This window comes from Trichomycterus rosablanca, chromosome 7 (genome assembly GCF_030014385.1).
Source record: "Trichomycterus rosablanca isolate fTriRos1 chromosome 7, fTriRos1.hap1, whole genome shotgun sequence".
NCBI classification, from domain to species: domain Eukaryota; kingdom Metazoa; phylum Chordata; class Actinopteri; order Siluriformes; family Trichomycteridae; genus Trichomycterus; species Trichomycterus rosablanca.
Window position 1 is genome coordinate 25,081,192 of NC_085994.1, and position 16,919 is coordinate 25,098,110.

A 16,919-nucleotide genomic window follows, 5' to 3' on the forward strand; every position below is an offset into this window, starting at 1 on the left:
GGCGACGCCCCCTTAAATAGGGAAGTCACAGCTGCAGGTCGTTCGCCCTAATGAGCTGGCCATCTATATGAGGCCATGCTCCTAGGTGATCTGTAAAGCCTGCGACATCAGGAACCGGTGGTAGGTTCTACTGACGCCGCAGACACCTTACAGTTTGTTAAAAGACCTGACCGTAACCCCAATGCACATCTTGATGGATAAATTTAAACATAAACTGTGAGCCAGAGTTTCTAGTCTAATTTAAGTGAATTTTCCATACAAATGCTTATTTGACTAAAAAGGCATGAATTCCCAGAGACACACTCCAAAATCTTGTGGAAAGCCTTTTCAGAAGAGTGACGACTGCTACAATCACATATGTGAGAGCAAACCCAAGTTAATACCCATAGTTTTAAAATTAAATGTCCAACAGGTTCATGGTCAGGTGTCCACATACACTGATCAGCCATAACATTAAAACCACCTCCTTGTCCATTTTATCAGCTCCACTTACCATATAGAAGCACTTTGTAGTTCTACAATTACTGACTGTAGTCCAACTGTTTCTCTACATACCTTTTAAGCCTGCTTTCACCCTGTTCTTTAATAGTCAGGACCACCACAGAGCAGGTATTATTTAGGTGGTGGATGATTCTCAGTACTGCAGTGACAATGACATGGTGGTGGTGTGTTAGTGTGTGTTGTGCTGGTATGAGTGGATCAGACACAGCAGTGCTGCTGGAGTTTTTTTTTAATGCCGTGTCCACTCACTGTCCACTCTATTAGACACTCCAACTTAGTTGGTCCACCTTGTAGATGTAAAGTCAGAGACGATCGCTTATCTATTGCTGCTGTTTGAGTTGGTCACCTTCTAGACCTTCATCAGTGGTCACAAGACGCTGCCCACAGGGAGCTGTTGGCTGGATATTTTTGGTTGGTGGACTATTCTCAGTCCAGCAGTGACACTGAGGTGTTTAAAAACTCCAGCAGCACTGCTGTGCTTATCCACTCATACCAACACAACACACACTAACACACCACCACCATTTCAGTGTCACTGCAGTGCTGAGAATGATCCACCACCCAAATAATACCTACTCTGTAGTGGTCCTGGGAGAGTCCTGACCATTGAAGAACAGCATGAAACTAACAAAGGGCTAACAAAAGCATGCAGATAAACAGATGGACTACAGTCAATAATTATAGAACTACAAAATGCTTCTATATGGTAAGTGGAGCTGATAAAATAGACTGTGTGTAGAAACAAGGAGGTGGTTTTAATGTTTGGTAAAATAAAGTATTAATGTATAACAGTTGAATTTAAAGATAATCTAATGAGGCTTTTATGTGTGTAATAACATAGTATATAATTACTGACTGGACTGTTTAAAGTATGTATGTGCGAGTGCAGGAAGTGGAAAACACTGGCACTGTACAGGAACAAAACAAAATCATGTGTATGCATGTAGTTATTATTAAAGCAGTTAATGAAGGGTGTGCATCAGACTGTTGGGTGTGTTTTTCATGTGTGTTTATGTAGTGTAGGGTGTTTCCTGTGGAGAGGTTCACAAAGAAAAAAAAACTACCAAACACACCTGCACTTAAATAAGCCAGTAACACTCCCAGAGCTTCCGTCACATACCCACTCACATTTTCCACCTTCAATCTGAGTGGAACTCACTTCACTACAAGCAATTGTATTTAGAGGGTCTTTAATGTGAAAACTGCATATCGCTAAAGAAAGATCATTATATTAGTATTATATTAAAATAATCTGCTTTTTATTGTAACATGTATGCCAATAGATAAATAAAAAAGCCTTCCATTAAACTTCTTTGTTCTTGGCTTTCTGTTGAAAAAGGCATCACATTGATCTAATACACAGACAAAGAGAGATCGGAAAGTAATTCCAGTTTGTCTGGCTGTCAGAAATCATTAAACAAAACAGGAAGGTGCAGATGTATAAACAAAAGATGACAATGATTGCCACACATCTACCACACAGGAAACTATCAAGAAACCTGTTACAGATTCTCAACAACGTTAGTGCAAGCGTGGCAAAGAGACTCACTCTCGCTCTGTTTTAATCTAATACACTCCCTTTTTACCTGTCCGGTATATTTAAATAAGAGTGAAATCATACAAAAATATGGATTTGAAAGACCCAAACATACAGCCAATGTCATTAAGAATCATATTCAGCGTAATGAAAAATAAGGAGTCCTGAAAGTGATGATATGGACTACAGTCAGTAACTGTAGAACTTCAAAGTGCTTCTATATGGTAAGTGGAGCTGATAAAATAAAGTGAGTGTAGAAACAAAAAGGTGGTTTTAATGTTATGGCTGATCAGTGTATATACAAGGTGTCAGATACACAGTGCATCACAGTTTGTTGTGTATGGGGCTGCATAGCTGCAGACCAATCAGGGTACCCATGCTGACCCCTGTCTACCGCCAAAAGCGCCAACAATGGGCACGTGAGCATCGGAACTGGACCACGGAGCAATGGAAGAAGGTGGCCTGGTCTGAGTAATCACATTTTCTTTTACATCACGTGGATGGCCGGATGCGTGTGCGTCGCTTATCTGGGGAACACATGGCACCAGGATGCACTATTGGAAGAAGGCAAGCCGGCGGATGCAGTGTGATGCTTTGGGCAATGTTCTGCTGTGAAACCTTGGGTCCCATGTGGATGTTACTTTGACACGTACCACCTACCTAAGCATTGTTGCAGACCATGTACACTCTCCTCATAGATACGGTATTCCCTGATGGCTGTCAGCAGGATAATGTTCCCTGGAGCTGGTACCAGATACCACAGGCCCTCTTCATATGTCTTGTGGAGTCCATGTCTTAGTGTGTCAAAGTTGTTTTGAAAGCATATTAGCTAGGTGTTGTTCCTAACATTTGGCTTCCCATTGTATAAATGGGAAGCCAACAAACGCATTGTTACTAGACATTTTCAGGCTAATGACAATTCTGGTGCAGTGTTGCTTACCCAAACATGGTTTGCATGTAAGACTTAACATCCTACCTGTCACCTTATTACAAAAGCCAATGCCTAAAGTATGTAAAACAACACCAAGATAAGCCAGAGACATTGCAGAAAAAGTGCTGTGGTCTGTAACCAAAAGTATCTTTAAAGAAAATGGTGTAGCATTTACCAACTGTAAAGCATGATACTGGATCTTTTAGTATTTGGGATTGTGACAACTTACACTGAACAGAGGCTAACTTCTACAAAAGGACAATGATCTAAAGCATACCTCAAAATCCAGCATAAACTACTTTAAGAAACACAAACTGCTTCACCATACATACTTAAAAAATACAACCTAAAATCAGAAAAAGTTGGGACAGTATGGAAAATGCAAATAAAATAAAAATGCAGTGTTCCTTATATTTACTTTTATTTGATTGCAGACAGTTTGAACCCAAGATATTTCATGTTTTATCTGCTCAACTTCATTTCATTTGTTAATAAACATCCATTCCTGCATTTCAGACCTGCAATACATTCCAAAAAAAGTTGCGTTGGGGGCAATTTACTGCTAGTAATGAGGTGAAAAAAATTTATAATAATGTGACTCCAAAGAGGTGATGTCAACAGGTGATTGTAATCATGGTTTGGTACTTAAAACTTTACTGTTCAAAAAAGAAGCCTTATGTTAACCATGTCCAGAAGCGGCGTCAACTTCTTTGGGCTGGGAGGCATCTAGGATGAACCATCACACAGTGGAAACGTGTATTGTGGTCAGATGAATCAGCATTCCAGGTCTTTTTTGGAAAAAATGGACGCCGTGTGCTCCGGACCAAAGACGAAAAGGACCATCCAGACTGTTATCAGCAACAAGTCCAAAAGCCAGGGTCTGTGGGGCAGTGTCAGTGCCCTTGGCAAAGGTCATTTAAACTTCTGTGATGGCAGCATTAATGCAGAAAAGTACATTGAGGTCTTAGACATGACAAAGGCATGGCTGTGGAAGAAGAGGGTATGGGTACTAGACTGGCCTGCCTGCAGTCCTGACCTGTCCCCAATAGAGAATGTGTGGAGAACTTTAAAATAAAAAATGCAACAATGATGACCCCGTACTGTTGCACATCCTAAGACGTGTTTGCAGGAAGAATGGGACAAAATAAAACCTGAAACACTAAATCACTTGGTATCCTCTGTGCCAAAACATCTTTTAAGTGTGGTGAAAAGGAATGACAACATTACAAAGTGGTAAATGCTTTACTGTCCCAACTTTTTTTGGAATGTGTTGCACTATCATATTAAATTAATGTTGACACGCAACACAATAAGTGAAACCTAACAATCATGTTCCACATTCCATTTAAAGTGGAAAATGAAAAGTGGCTCCCATGATCCACCCAGCACACAATCCCAGTGATCTACAATCTCAAACAGTCTCAACACACCAGCACATACCAACAAAGATCAAAGTACTAGGTGATTACAATTTTACTTCCAAAGTCAAGTCAAGTCAAATTTATTTATATAGCGCTTTTTACGATGGACATTGTTTTTTGTCTTTACAGAATCCAGGACCAACAAACCAAAAAAAAAAAAAAAAACAGACCAAAGTTTATCTTTTAACTTTCTTATAGCCACACCATAATTTCAGGTAGGAAGGAAACAGGAAGTTAACCCAAAGTGCATTAAGTGCACTGCAACTGTATTGTGTTGTGTATAGCACACACTGCAGTTTTGCTCAACCATACACGTGCAGTGTTATATAGGGTCTTTTTTGCAACAGGTTTTGACTGTAGGGTGGGTAGTTAAATAGTATATTAAGTGTAATGTGTGGGCATAATTTGACTTCTAGACTATCTGGTTATGACTGTAAGTTGGGTTTTAAAATATAAACCCAATTCCAAAAAAAACTGATATGCAAAAAATTGCGCTCAAATTCTTACGCTTGCCCATTTTTCCTGTTTCTAACATCAACTTTGAGGATAAAATGTTCACTGGCTGTCTAATATATCCCACCCACAAACAGGTACCGTGATGAAGAGATAATCAGTGTTATTCACTTCACCAGTCAGTGGTCATAATGTTATGCCTTGTCAGTGTATTTAAACCTACCTTGACTTCTAGGCTCTCTGGTTCCTCACTACTTCCGTCATCCAAGTCACTATCTTCATCCTGTGTCGAGTCTCTTTTATTGCTAGAGGTTACGCAGGACATACTCTCCATTTCCATTTCTATGCTGTCATTTCTTTCCTCCTCTTCAATAGCGCCCTCATTCGGGAAAACCTCTCCCTCAGTTCCGCAGGACGGGCTGTCTATCCCACTGTCCCGATTCGGTATCTTTCCATTAGCTTCTGTCACTTCAGTATCCTGTGCTGTCAAATTACCAGCATCTTGTACTGAGTCAATGTGATCCATGTTGCTAATGGAACGTTCTGTATCACTGTGGTTTATGTCCAAATCCCCGCTGTGATATTCTCGGTCAAGTTTGTCTTGACCATCTGTGTCATTTGCACAGTCCATTCGTAAAAGTTCCAGTGTGGGTAATTCAATATTCTTTTGAAGTGGAATTTCATCTATAAGCAACGCGGTTCCAGAGTCCTCAAGCTCTGACTTGTTGAACTGGGGTTGCTCTGTGATTTCAGAGGTCGAAGTCTCCATTCTTAGTTGCAACTGTATGGAACTCCTTGTTTGGGCTCCCAGTATTGGGGTTCTGAGATGTGAAAAACGAACACAGAGACATTTTAATATTTTGTTTTAAAAGCCAATAAGTTCATAATTCCCAACGATTAACAAATGTTTGGGGTCAAACATTATACATACATACATATATATATATATATATATATATATATATTTACAGAACAGCCATAACAATAAAACCACCTCCTTGTTTCTACACTCACTGTCCATTTTATCAGCTCCACTTACCATATAGAAGCACTTTGACTGTAGTCCATCTGTTTCTCTACATACCTTTTTAGCCTGCTTTTACCCTGTTCTTTAATGGTCAGGACCACCACATAATAGGTATTGGGTGTTGGATCAAACTCAGCCCTGAAGCGATACTGACATGGTGGTGGTGTGTTAGTGTGTGTTATGCTAGTATGAATGGATCAGGCACAGCAGCGCTGCTGGAGTTTTTAAATACAGTGTCCACTCACTGTTCACTCTATTAGACACTCCTACCTACTTGCTCCACCTTGTAGATGTAAAGTCAGAGATGATCGCACATCTATTGCTGCTGATTGAGTTGGTCATCTTCTAGGCCTTCATCAGTGGTCACAGGATGCTGCCTACGGGGCGCTGTTCGCTGGATAATTTTGGTTGGTGAACTATTCTTAGTCCAGCAGTGACAGTGAGGTGTTTAAAAACTCCAGCAGCACTGCTGTGTCTGATCCAATCATACCAGCACAACACAAACTAACACACCACCACCATGTCAGAGTCACTGCAGTGCTGAAAATGATCCACCACCCAAATAATACCTGCTCTGTAATGGTTCTGGGAGAGTCCTGACCATTGAAGAACAGCATGAAAGGGGGCTAACAAAGCATGCAGAGAAACAGATGGACTGCAGGCAGTAATTGTAGAACTACAAAGTGCTCCTATATGGTAAGTGGAGCTGATAAAATGGACAATGTGTGTAGAAACAAGGAGGTGGTTTTAATGTTATGGCTGATCGGTGTATGTTATAGAGTTTAACTACATGTGGATGTGTGTAATGATGGGGATATTTCTATGTGTGAGTATAAACTATCCAAGGAAGAACTCTATTACGACTGCATTATTATGTTCATGATTCTTCCATAAGAAACAGAATGGGGGAAACTGGTATGCACGGTAAGATTGCAATGCAAAAAACCACTGCTAACCAAAGGGTACAAAAAGGTGTTTTGGGATTCTGATCTGGTTTAAAGCTAACAACAATTATCAATAATAACATAATACCAACATGCATGGAATAGCGTGCTTGGCTAACGCGATGACTCTAGCTGTCCGCTATTCGGTACCGTAACAGAAGAAGTTAATAAAGTGTTATGCTCCAGACAATTTGTGAATATACCATGTATTTATTTCTTTATTAAGCAAGTGGATCACTACGACGCTCGGTTACATAACTATGGAGCTAATTTAGTGCCAAAACTTCGCAAACAAACAGAACGTATTCTGTAAATATGATTCGATTTGCAAACAAACACAACACGATCTACAAATAAAAAACACGATTTGTAAACAAACACAACACGATCTACAGATAAAAAACACGACTATCTAACGCACACAGTGTGATTTACAAATACAAAACACCACTGTTGCAAATGCATATGTGACTTTCAAATAAATGCACAGCTGTTTTCTAATACACTGCACTTCACAAACAAATAGAACACGTTTTACAAACACTTTTCTGGCACCGTGTGTCATTTAGTGTCAGATTTTCTCACAAATGCATCCCGACTCGTACAAATGCGTCGCACCTGAGCAGTGCTGTGGTACACTTTTCAGCACTACTGGAGCGGTCAAGCAAGCCTCCACTTCGAAATGCTCAATCAAATCAGCCCCCACATTGTTTGTGAAGATGTGCGCATATAATCTCTAATAATAATGAGAGAATTTTAATAACAGTTTAGAGTGAAAATAACAGAAATGTGACAAAAAAAGTCTTTATTTAAAAATGATACATCAGAATGGTCTGATACTGAGTGTTTTTTCTTTTGTTTGTTTATTAGGATTTTAATGTTATGTTTTACACTTTGGTTACATTCATGACAGAAACAGTAGTCACTCATTACACAAAGTTCTTCAGTTCTCAAGGTTATATCGAACACAGTCTTGGACAATTTAGTGTCTCCAATTAACCTCATTGCATGTTTTTGGACTGTGGGAGGAAACCGGAGCACCCGGAGGAAACCCACACAGACACAGGGAGAACATGCAAACTCCACACAGAAAGGACCCGGACCGCCCCACCTGGGGATCGAACCCAGGACCTTCTTGCTGTGAGGCGACAGTGCTACCCACTTAGCCACCATGCCGCCCCGATACTGAGTGTAAACTACAGGTGGAGTACTATCATTATGAAGTGGAATTCCTTTTAATGACAATAACACTTTATGTAATCAAGATTATTCCATTTAATAACTAATAATAATCTAAATTAAAACGGAAGAGCTTAGATGACATTTTAGTTGACTTTAAATTTAAAGTAAAATTATAATATGCAGTTATTACCAACCCTTTTTTTTCAAAGTCTGAAGTTGTATCCCAAATACAATTTGCAGGAAGATATGGGTTTATTAATGTATTCAGGGGCGGATCTAGAAAAATATTTATGGGGTGGCGAGAGGGGGGCAGGGATTTTTGAGGGGTGGCAACATATGGCAAATATATACGTATTTATACTGAATTTAATCACAGTTATCACAGTTGAGATGAGAAATAGTATGTACACACTACAAAAGGGCACGGGCTGCCATTTACAAACTCATACAGACAAACTTAATCTCATGCAATCAATGTCTTGCATTTAAGGTTTCATGTGAAACAGTTCATATTAGGAATAAGTGACCATACAATGTAATCTCATTAATAGGAGATAAAAGTATGGTAACACTACTGTAGGTGGGGCATTATCAAAGGAAAGGCATTAAGGTAAGACACAGGTGATGAGTGGCAGATGTATGAGAGGGAAAGCAAATAGTTTTTGACTGTGTCAGAGTGGCAGCGTTGCAAATTGGCCATAACTTTTCTTTTAATTTGTTGCTGCCAACTGGGGTGGCAGCAGGGGTGGCAAGGCTTTCTTTTAGGGTGGCATTTGCCACCCTATGCCACCCCGGTAGATCCGCCCATGAATGTATTCATTTTTTAACTGATATATTTATATATTATTTTAACTGATATATGTACATTATTTTAACTGATATATTTATACTGATACTGATATAGTCACGTTCACGTCGTGATTTTTTTTAACCAGTATTGCCAGACGCTTTTAGAAGTCTTTCTGAGGTTCTAGATCTGAGGAATGTTTTAATGCTTTTATTTTTTTTCCTTATGTAAAACACTTTGAATTGCCACTGTGTATGAAAGGTGCTATACAAATAAACTTGCCTTGCCTTTACCGTAATGTTTAGTATGCGCACATCTTCACAAACAATGTGGGGGCTGATTTGATTGAGCATTTCGAAGTGGAGGCTGGCTTGACCGCTCCAGTAAGTGCTGAAAAGTGTACCACAGCGACGCATTTGTACGAGTCGGGATGCATTTGTGAGAAAATCTGACACTAAATGACACACGGCGCCAGAAAAGTGCCAAAAGTCACGTGATTCACAAACGGCATTTGCGGAACAGCGTTTGTATTTGTAAAACGTGTTCTATTTGTTTGTGAAGTGCAGTGTATTAGAAAACAGCTGTGCATTTATTTGAAAGTCACATATGCATTTGCAACAGTGGTGTTTTGTATTTGTAAATCACACTGTGTGCGTTAGATAGTCGTGTTTTTTATCTGTAGATCGTGTTGTGTTTGTTTACAAATCGTGTTTTTTTTTGTAGATCGTGTTGTGTTTGTTTGCAAATCGAATCATATTTACAAAATACGTTCTGTTTGTTTGCGAAGTTTTGGCACTAAATTAGCTCCATACATAACTAAGCCAATCAGAGTGCTTGATATTGAGATGTCGTTCAGTCTTGTAACACGTAAACTCGTAAAAGCTGTATGTTATGGTCCTGAAGTTTTCATACTCGGATTAAAAGTTATTGTTTTGTAAACTGGTGTGATCCTTGACTCACACACCATATAAATAGTAATATTCTACAGTAATGAACGCAGCTCTGCTACTACCGCCTCGTTAAACGCTCGCGTTACAGACATTACACTTCACTGTTGGACTCTCGAAGGATCGGCTTAGGATCGGGCTTAGTAAAGCCAATAGTAAAGCCAATCAGTTAAAAAATGCCTTGATCTGGCCCAATTCCGATCTTTGAGATCAGATCGGGACATCCCTATGTACAACACACCAAAACTATATGGACACAGATGTTTCAGTCATCTTTTGCTAACAGTTGTTTATATCAAGCACATAGTCACACAGACACTGGCAGTAGAATGGTTGTATAGAACAGCATGGTAACTTTACAACTGGCAAGGTCATAAAATGCCACTTTTGCCAAGTCATTAAATCTTTAAGTGCTTTGAATGTAAAATGTCTAAAGGTCTAGGAACAACAACAGCTTAGCCATTAAGTAACAGACTAGATTCAGACTAGTGAATAAGATTGTCTGTATTGTATTTTTCGTGCACTGCAAGCATCTGTGTAACCAAAAACAAATTCCTTGTATGTGTGAGCATACTTGGTCAATAAAGCCCGATTCTGATTCTGATTCTGATTCTGATTAGTGTGGAGAAAATACAGTGGTCATACAGAGGAACATTTAAAACACTAATTACAAATATTTTTGCAACCAATATATTAAATGCTCTTTGACAACTAGGCACAAATTTCCACAAATGTGGTCCGAAATAGTGTAGATAGCCCTACTATTAGAGTGGTATTTCTTGTAGCCACAATAGTGGTGCCAACTCCATATGAATGCCTATTTTTGGCTATATAGTGTTTGTCTATTTGCTTGTTTCACCTTAATCAGACCCTTATAACAGCCATTAACAAGGTTCAGACACATTTCTGGCACAGACTTGACTTTTAAGCACAGTCCAAATATTCTCAACAAAGTTTAGGTCAGGACTTTGAATAGAATGATTTGAGTTATTGTTCTATTGAGAACAATTCCTTCCAATTTCATCATTTTGTCCATTTAAAATGCACCAGCTTAAGCTTAAGAGTACAGAAGTACAGTTCTGCAACTTTTCTCCTTCAAGCCTCTGATTACTGTGGCCAATTAACTCAACCTTTGTTTTATCTGACCACAAATCTCTCCTCCTCCACTTTCTTTACATGTATAATTGCTTCTATTCTGCCAAGATGCCGCTAAGTCTATGGTGACTTGAAACTACCTTGACTGTGGGCAGAGATGGCTATGTTCCAGCAGCTTCTGATTTATGGCAATCTATTATGTTCAGGTTCTGGGGTTACATCTTGGATTACATACCATCTAGATCAATTTCCTCTCAGCATCAGGCGATTAGGTTTTAAGTTTTAAGTCTTAGCAATGAGGACACTGTTTCATGTACTTTGTACTTACAGGAAGTCATTTAGAAATGGCTTTATTCTTTACTTATGAGAACAAAACTGTCAGACTTTTAGACCTGTCCATTGTAGTGATCTAATATATGCAGTTAAAATAGCCATATTTATATGGGCACAGAGAAGACACCAACTGTAGTCATATACCAATGATGGGCAATTAGGAGGCCTTACCACACTATGTAATAACTTTAACCACCATTACATTACACAACATTTATAATCTTAGTTGATTTATGTATATTTTTGACCTACTGTTTTTCATATTTTGTCACTTTTTTACAACCCCAAATCAGAAAAAAGTTGGGACAGTGTGGGAAATGCAAATAAAATAAAAATGCAGTGTTTCTTACATTTACTTTGACTTTTATTTGATTGCAGACAGTTTAAACCTGAGATATTTCATGTTTTGTCTGCTCAACTTCATTTCATTTGTTAATATACCTCCATTCTTGCATTTCAGGCTTGCAACACTTTCCAAAAAAAGTTGGGATGGGGGCAAATAAGGGCTAGTAATGAGGTGAAAAAACTAAATAATGATGTGATTCCAAACAGGTGATTGCAATCATGGTTTGGTACAAAAGCAGCATCCAGGAAAGGCTGAGTCTTTGATGAGCAAAGCTGGCCAGAAAATTAAAAAAACAAACAATGTACCTCAAAGAAAGATTGGAAGGGATTTGCAGATTTCCCCCTCTACAGTGCATAATATTATTAAACGATTCAAGGAATCGGGAGGAATTTCAGTGCATAAAGGCTAAGGCCGCAAACTTAAGCTGAACGCCTGTGATCTTCGATCCCTCAGACGCCACTGCATCAAGAATAGCTGATATAACCACATGGGTGAGGGATTACTTTGGCAAACCTTTGTCAAGCACTACAATACAGAGTTACATGCACAAATGCCACTTAAAACCTTACTGTGCAAGAAGCCTTATGTTAACCATGTCCAGAAGCGGTGTCGACTTCTCAGGGCTCGGAGGCATCTAGGATGGACCATCACACAGTGAAAACGTGTATTGTGGTCAGATGAATCAGCATTCCAGGTCTTTTTTTGGAAAAAATGGACGCCATGTGCTCCGGACCAAAGACGAAAAGGACCATCCAGACTGTTATCAGCAACAAGTCCAAAAGCCAGGGTCTGTCATGGTATGGGGCTGTGTCAGTGCCCTTGGCAAAGGTCATTCACACTTCTGTGATGTCAGCATTAATGCAGAAAAGTACATTGAGATCTTAAAGCAACATATGCTGCCTTCAAGACGTAATCTTTTCCAGGGACGTCCATGCAACAAGACAATGCAAAACAACATGCTGCACACATTACAAAGGCGTGACTGTGGAAGAATAGGGTACAGGTACTAGACTGGCCTGCCTGCAGTCCTGACCTGTCCTCAATAGAGAATGTGTGGAGAATTTTGAAATTAAAAATGCGACAACAACGACCCCGTACTTTTGACATGTCTTAATCTTAAGACGTGTTTGCAGGAAGAATGGGACAAAATTAAACCTGAAACACTAAATCACTTGGTCTCCTCTGTGCCAAAACGCCTTTTAAGTGTGGTGAAAAGGAATGGCAACATTACAAAGTGGTAAATGCTTTACTGTCCCAACTTTGTTTGGAATGTGTCGCAGGCCTGAAATGCAGGAATGGATGTTTATTAATAAATGAAATGAAGTTGAGCAGATAAAACATGAAATATCTCAGGTTCATCCTGTCTGCAATTAAATAAAAGTCAAAGTAAATTGTCATTATTGGCATTTTCCATGCTGTCCCAACTTTTTCTGATTTGAGGTTGTACTTTAAAATATAACAGAACACTGAAATCCTAAAACTACCAGTTTCTACAAGTTCAAGGACATGCAGAGCATGTTAATAGTGAACTTTTGACTTTAATTTTATACCAATGCACACACATGCATGCAAAAAAAAGGAAAATATCAATATAATCCTGATATGTGACTAATACTATTCTTAGAAAACATATACACATTCTCCATACTTACTTGGCGTTTTCAAACTTTTCAATGAGTAGACACACACTCTTGGCAGGTTGTTGATGCTGGTCCGATGTCAGCACTCTGGGCTTGGGTGGAGGTATTGGAAGCGGACGACAAGGTGCTGGAGGGATTTGCTGTTGCTGCTTGTCCTGCCCCAGAACCAGCAAATGTGAAGGCTTAGGGGGTACTGACAGAAAAGAAACAAATAAACAGGAGTGGAGAAAGATGTCAGATAAGTCTCAACGTTCCAATGATGGACCACTTTGAAATCCTCAGAGTACAGCCAAGTGATGAAGATTCCATGTTGCTGCCATTAAATTCACTGATATTCATTCATTAAATGAATTATTATAAGAAAAAAAGCCTTGAACAGAAAACAGAAAAAGAAATATGCCGACTTAGCCGTCCAAATGACTGAAAACTTCCTGCTTTGTGAACAGGAAGCAGATATCAGAGTATCAGTCAAGCTGCGGTTGCACAAGAACATATATATACACATAGACCCATACACCAACCCACAACGAGAAGCTTAATTAGCCTTACGGTAAATGCAGAACAAGCAAAGTGCAAGTGCAAAAAATTAGCGTGTTGTATGCATTCGATTTTGTGATTATATTAATCATGACTTTTAATATGAGAAACTAAACTCAGAATGCATACGGTCTAACTGAGCTGAGCTTTTCACACTTCCTTCCTCTCTCTCTCAGACTTTGATGACTGACTACTAAAAAGGCAATGTTAGATTAACAGACGTTAGTCATTTTATTAAATAATTCTTTATATGTAGTAGCCCATGTAAAGCTATGTCACTTGACTATGGATTGTCACCTGAGTGCAGCTTCTAATTAATTGTAGACATGTTTTTAGTAAGACAGAATATAGTTACAGTTCAAGATTTTTCTACCTGACATTAGCAAACAGATCATCACTGCTCAATGTTAAAAAAAGTCACTAGTGGCCGCTCAGGTGGCGCAGCGGTAAAAACACATGCTGGAACCAGAGCTGGGATCTCACATACATTGTATCGATCAGCTACATGAACAACGATTGGCCTGTTGTTCAGATATGGGCGGCACTAGGCCGGATGGGGTCTCTCTCCCATGACGGGTGCAATTACAACCTCTGCTGGTAATGCTGGATTAATGGTGCCTGCACAGAGATGAGAAAAGAGTGCTCTCAGGGTGTGTCTCTCAGTACACAACGCTTAGCTGCACTGCACTCGTCAAAGTGCAGGTGATAAGATGCATACGGCATGCTGCCCACGTGTCAGAGGGGGCGTGGGTTAGCTTTGTTCTCCTCAATCAGAACAGGGATCGGCATTGGTGGAGAGAAAGCATGACGCAATCAAGGCAATTGGACACGCTAAAAGGGAGAAAAAAGGAAAAAAAAGAAAAAAAAAGAAAGGTCACTAGCTTCAGTCAATCATAATGCAGATGGATGGCGCAGCTGTCTAATGTAATAGTCCACCACAACCCATTACCCTTCAGACCTAACAGGGAGTCAAAATTGATGGTGGGTGGTTGAAAGGGTTTTAAAGCCACTGTGCAATCGCGCCATCTGATTAGTGTGGCTCTCTGTATTCGATAATGATCTCTGTGAGACTCCACAGCTGGCTGATGAAAAGATGTGTGCATGTTGGAGACACATGATAGTTAGCTCTTCTCAGCTAATGAAACTGCCTTATATCAGACTGGACTGAACCATGGATATAGTAAGTATACACACCCCTTTTAAAATGGCAGGTTGTCACACCTTTATGGTAGAGTGGCCAGACGGAAGCCACTCCTTAGTAAAAGGCACATGACAGCCTGCTTGGAGTTTGCCAAAACACACCTAGAGGACTCTTAAACCATGAGAAACAAGATTCTCTGGTCTAATAAAACCAAAAATAAATTTTTTGGCCTAAATACCAAGTGTCATGTCTGGAGGAAACCAGGCACCGCTCATCACCTGGCTAATGCCATCCCTACAGTGAAGCATGGCGGTGGCAGCATCATGATGTGGAAGAGTTTTTCAGCAGCGGGAGCAGGGCGACTAATCCTGATAGAGGGAAAGATGAATGCAGCTAAGTACACCAAGATCCTTGAAGAAAACCTACTCCAGAGCGCTCTGGACCTCAGACTGGGGCGAAGGTTTACCTTCCAACATGACACTGACCTGAAGCACACAGTCAAGAGAACAAAGAAGTGGCTTTGGAGAAAGTCTGTGAATGTCCTTGAGTGGCCCAGCCAGAGCCCAGACCTGACCCGGAGCTTAAAATAGCTGTGTGCTGACGCTCTTCATCCAACCTGACGGAGCTTGCAAAGATATGCCAAGTGGAATGGGCAAAAAATGTCCAGAAATAAGTGTGCCAAGCTCATAGCTTCTTTCCCAAGATGCCTTTAAGCTGTAATTGCTGCCAAAGGTGCATCAACCAAGTGTTAGACTGGGTGTGTACAGATATGTAACACCTAAATAAACCATTTTTGTCAGTAAAATAAAATTGCATATTTTCTAAATCCTGTTTTCACTTCGTAATTACTGGCGATTGTGTGTAGATGTTTGAGGCAAAAAAAAGAACTTAATCTATTATAGAATAAGTCTGTAATGTAATAAAACGTGGAGAAGGTGAAAGGGGTGTGCAGACTTTCCGGCTTGACTGTATAATTCGTGCAAATCTGTTTAAAAATATAGGTGTGCACACCCTCTTAAAACTGGGGATATTGCTGTGTTCAGAGGAATGAACCAATCACATTCAAACCCCTGTTAAATAGCAGAAAAATTCTAGCTCTTCTAGTAGGATTTTCCTGACATTTACTTAGTTGTGTCTTGTAGCTAAAGCCATGGTCCACAAAGAGCTTATAAAGCATCAAAGGGTTCCTAATGTTGAAAGGTATCTGTCATAAGAAAGGTAAAAAAAATTCCAAGGCATTACATATACCATGGAACACAGTATAAACACAGTGACATAACCAAGAACTGAATGTCCCTTTGTTGATGATTCACCTTGGTGTGATTTTACATCACAAAAACCTGCCATTGTAACCGGGGTGTGTAGCATTCTTTTTCTAATCACAAGAAAAAGGAAGTCATTACAAATTGAAATGACATTGTATAACTCTCAGCACCTTTAAACGAATACACTGCTGTACGTATTTTGCATTTTGTCCCTTTTTCTCCCAATTTTTAGTACATCCAATATTTACCCAATTGCGTTTTGCTTCCTCTCTACTGGTGCTGATCCCTGCCCTGATTGAGAAGAGCGAACTGACACACGCCCCCTCCGACACAGTACAGTAGCCGACTGCATCTTTTCACCTGCACGAGGTGAGTTAATATGCCGATCAGCTTTGTGTGCGCAGAGCCACACCCTGATCAGCATTATTTCTCGACCCTGTGCAGACGCTGTCAATCAGCCAGCAGAGGTCGTAATTCGCTCAGTTATGAGGAATCCCTATCCGGCTTAATCCTACCCTATGAACAACAGCCAATCATTGTTCATGCAGCCGTCCAGCCCAGCCGGATGGCAGAGCTGAGATTCAATACAATGTATTCAACATCCCAGCTCTGGTGTGCTAGCATGCTTTACCACTGCGCCACCTGAGTGGCCTGCTGTACGTATTAAAAAAAACTGATTTTTGTTAAGGAAAGAGCGAGTAGAAAGAGCGAGGAAAAACTGAGAATAGGCTTTTAACAATGAAATGTAACGACAGGTGCATTACAGAGCACATCATTAGATTTTTTTCCATTATTTATCAGGGTACACATGGAGCGGAGCAGAGCTGCAATG

General features: G+C 39.9%; 1 protein-coding gene across 2 annotated transcripts in view; it reads right to left on the reverse strand.

Annotated features, from left to right (window-relative positions):
• fgd (faciogenital dysplasia) overlaps positions 1-16,919 on the reverse strand; it is a 168,423-nt gene that overhangs the window by 53,623 nt on the left and 97,881 nt on the right. For both annotated transcript variants that reach the window (XM_062999168.1, XM_062999167.1), the window contains exons 3-4: positions 13,157-13,337; positions 5,067-5,664 (exon numbers count right to left, since the gene is read on the reverse strand). In XM_062999168.1, coding sequence (XP_062855238.1) covers positions 5,067-5,664; positions 13,157-13,337 — 779 coding nt within the window. The remainder of the gene's footprint in view (positions 1-5,066; positions 5,665-13,156; positions 13,338-16,919) is intronic.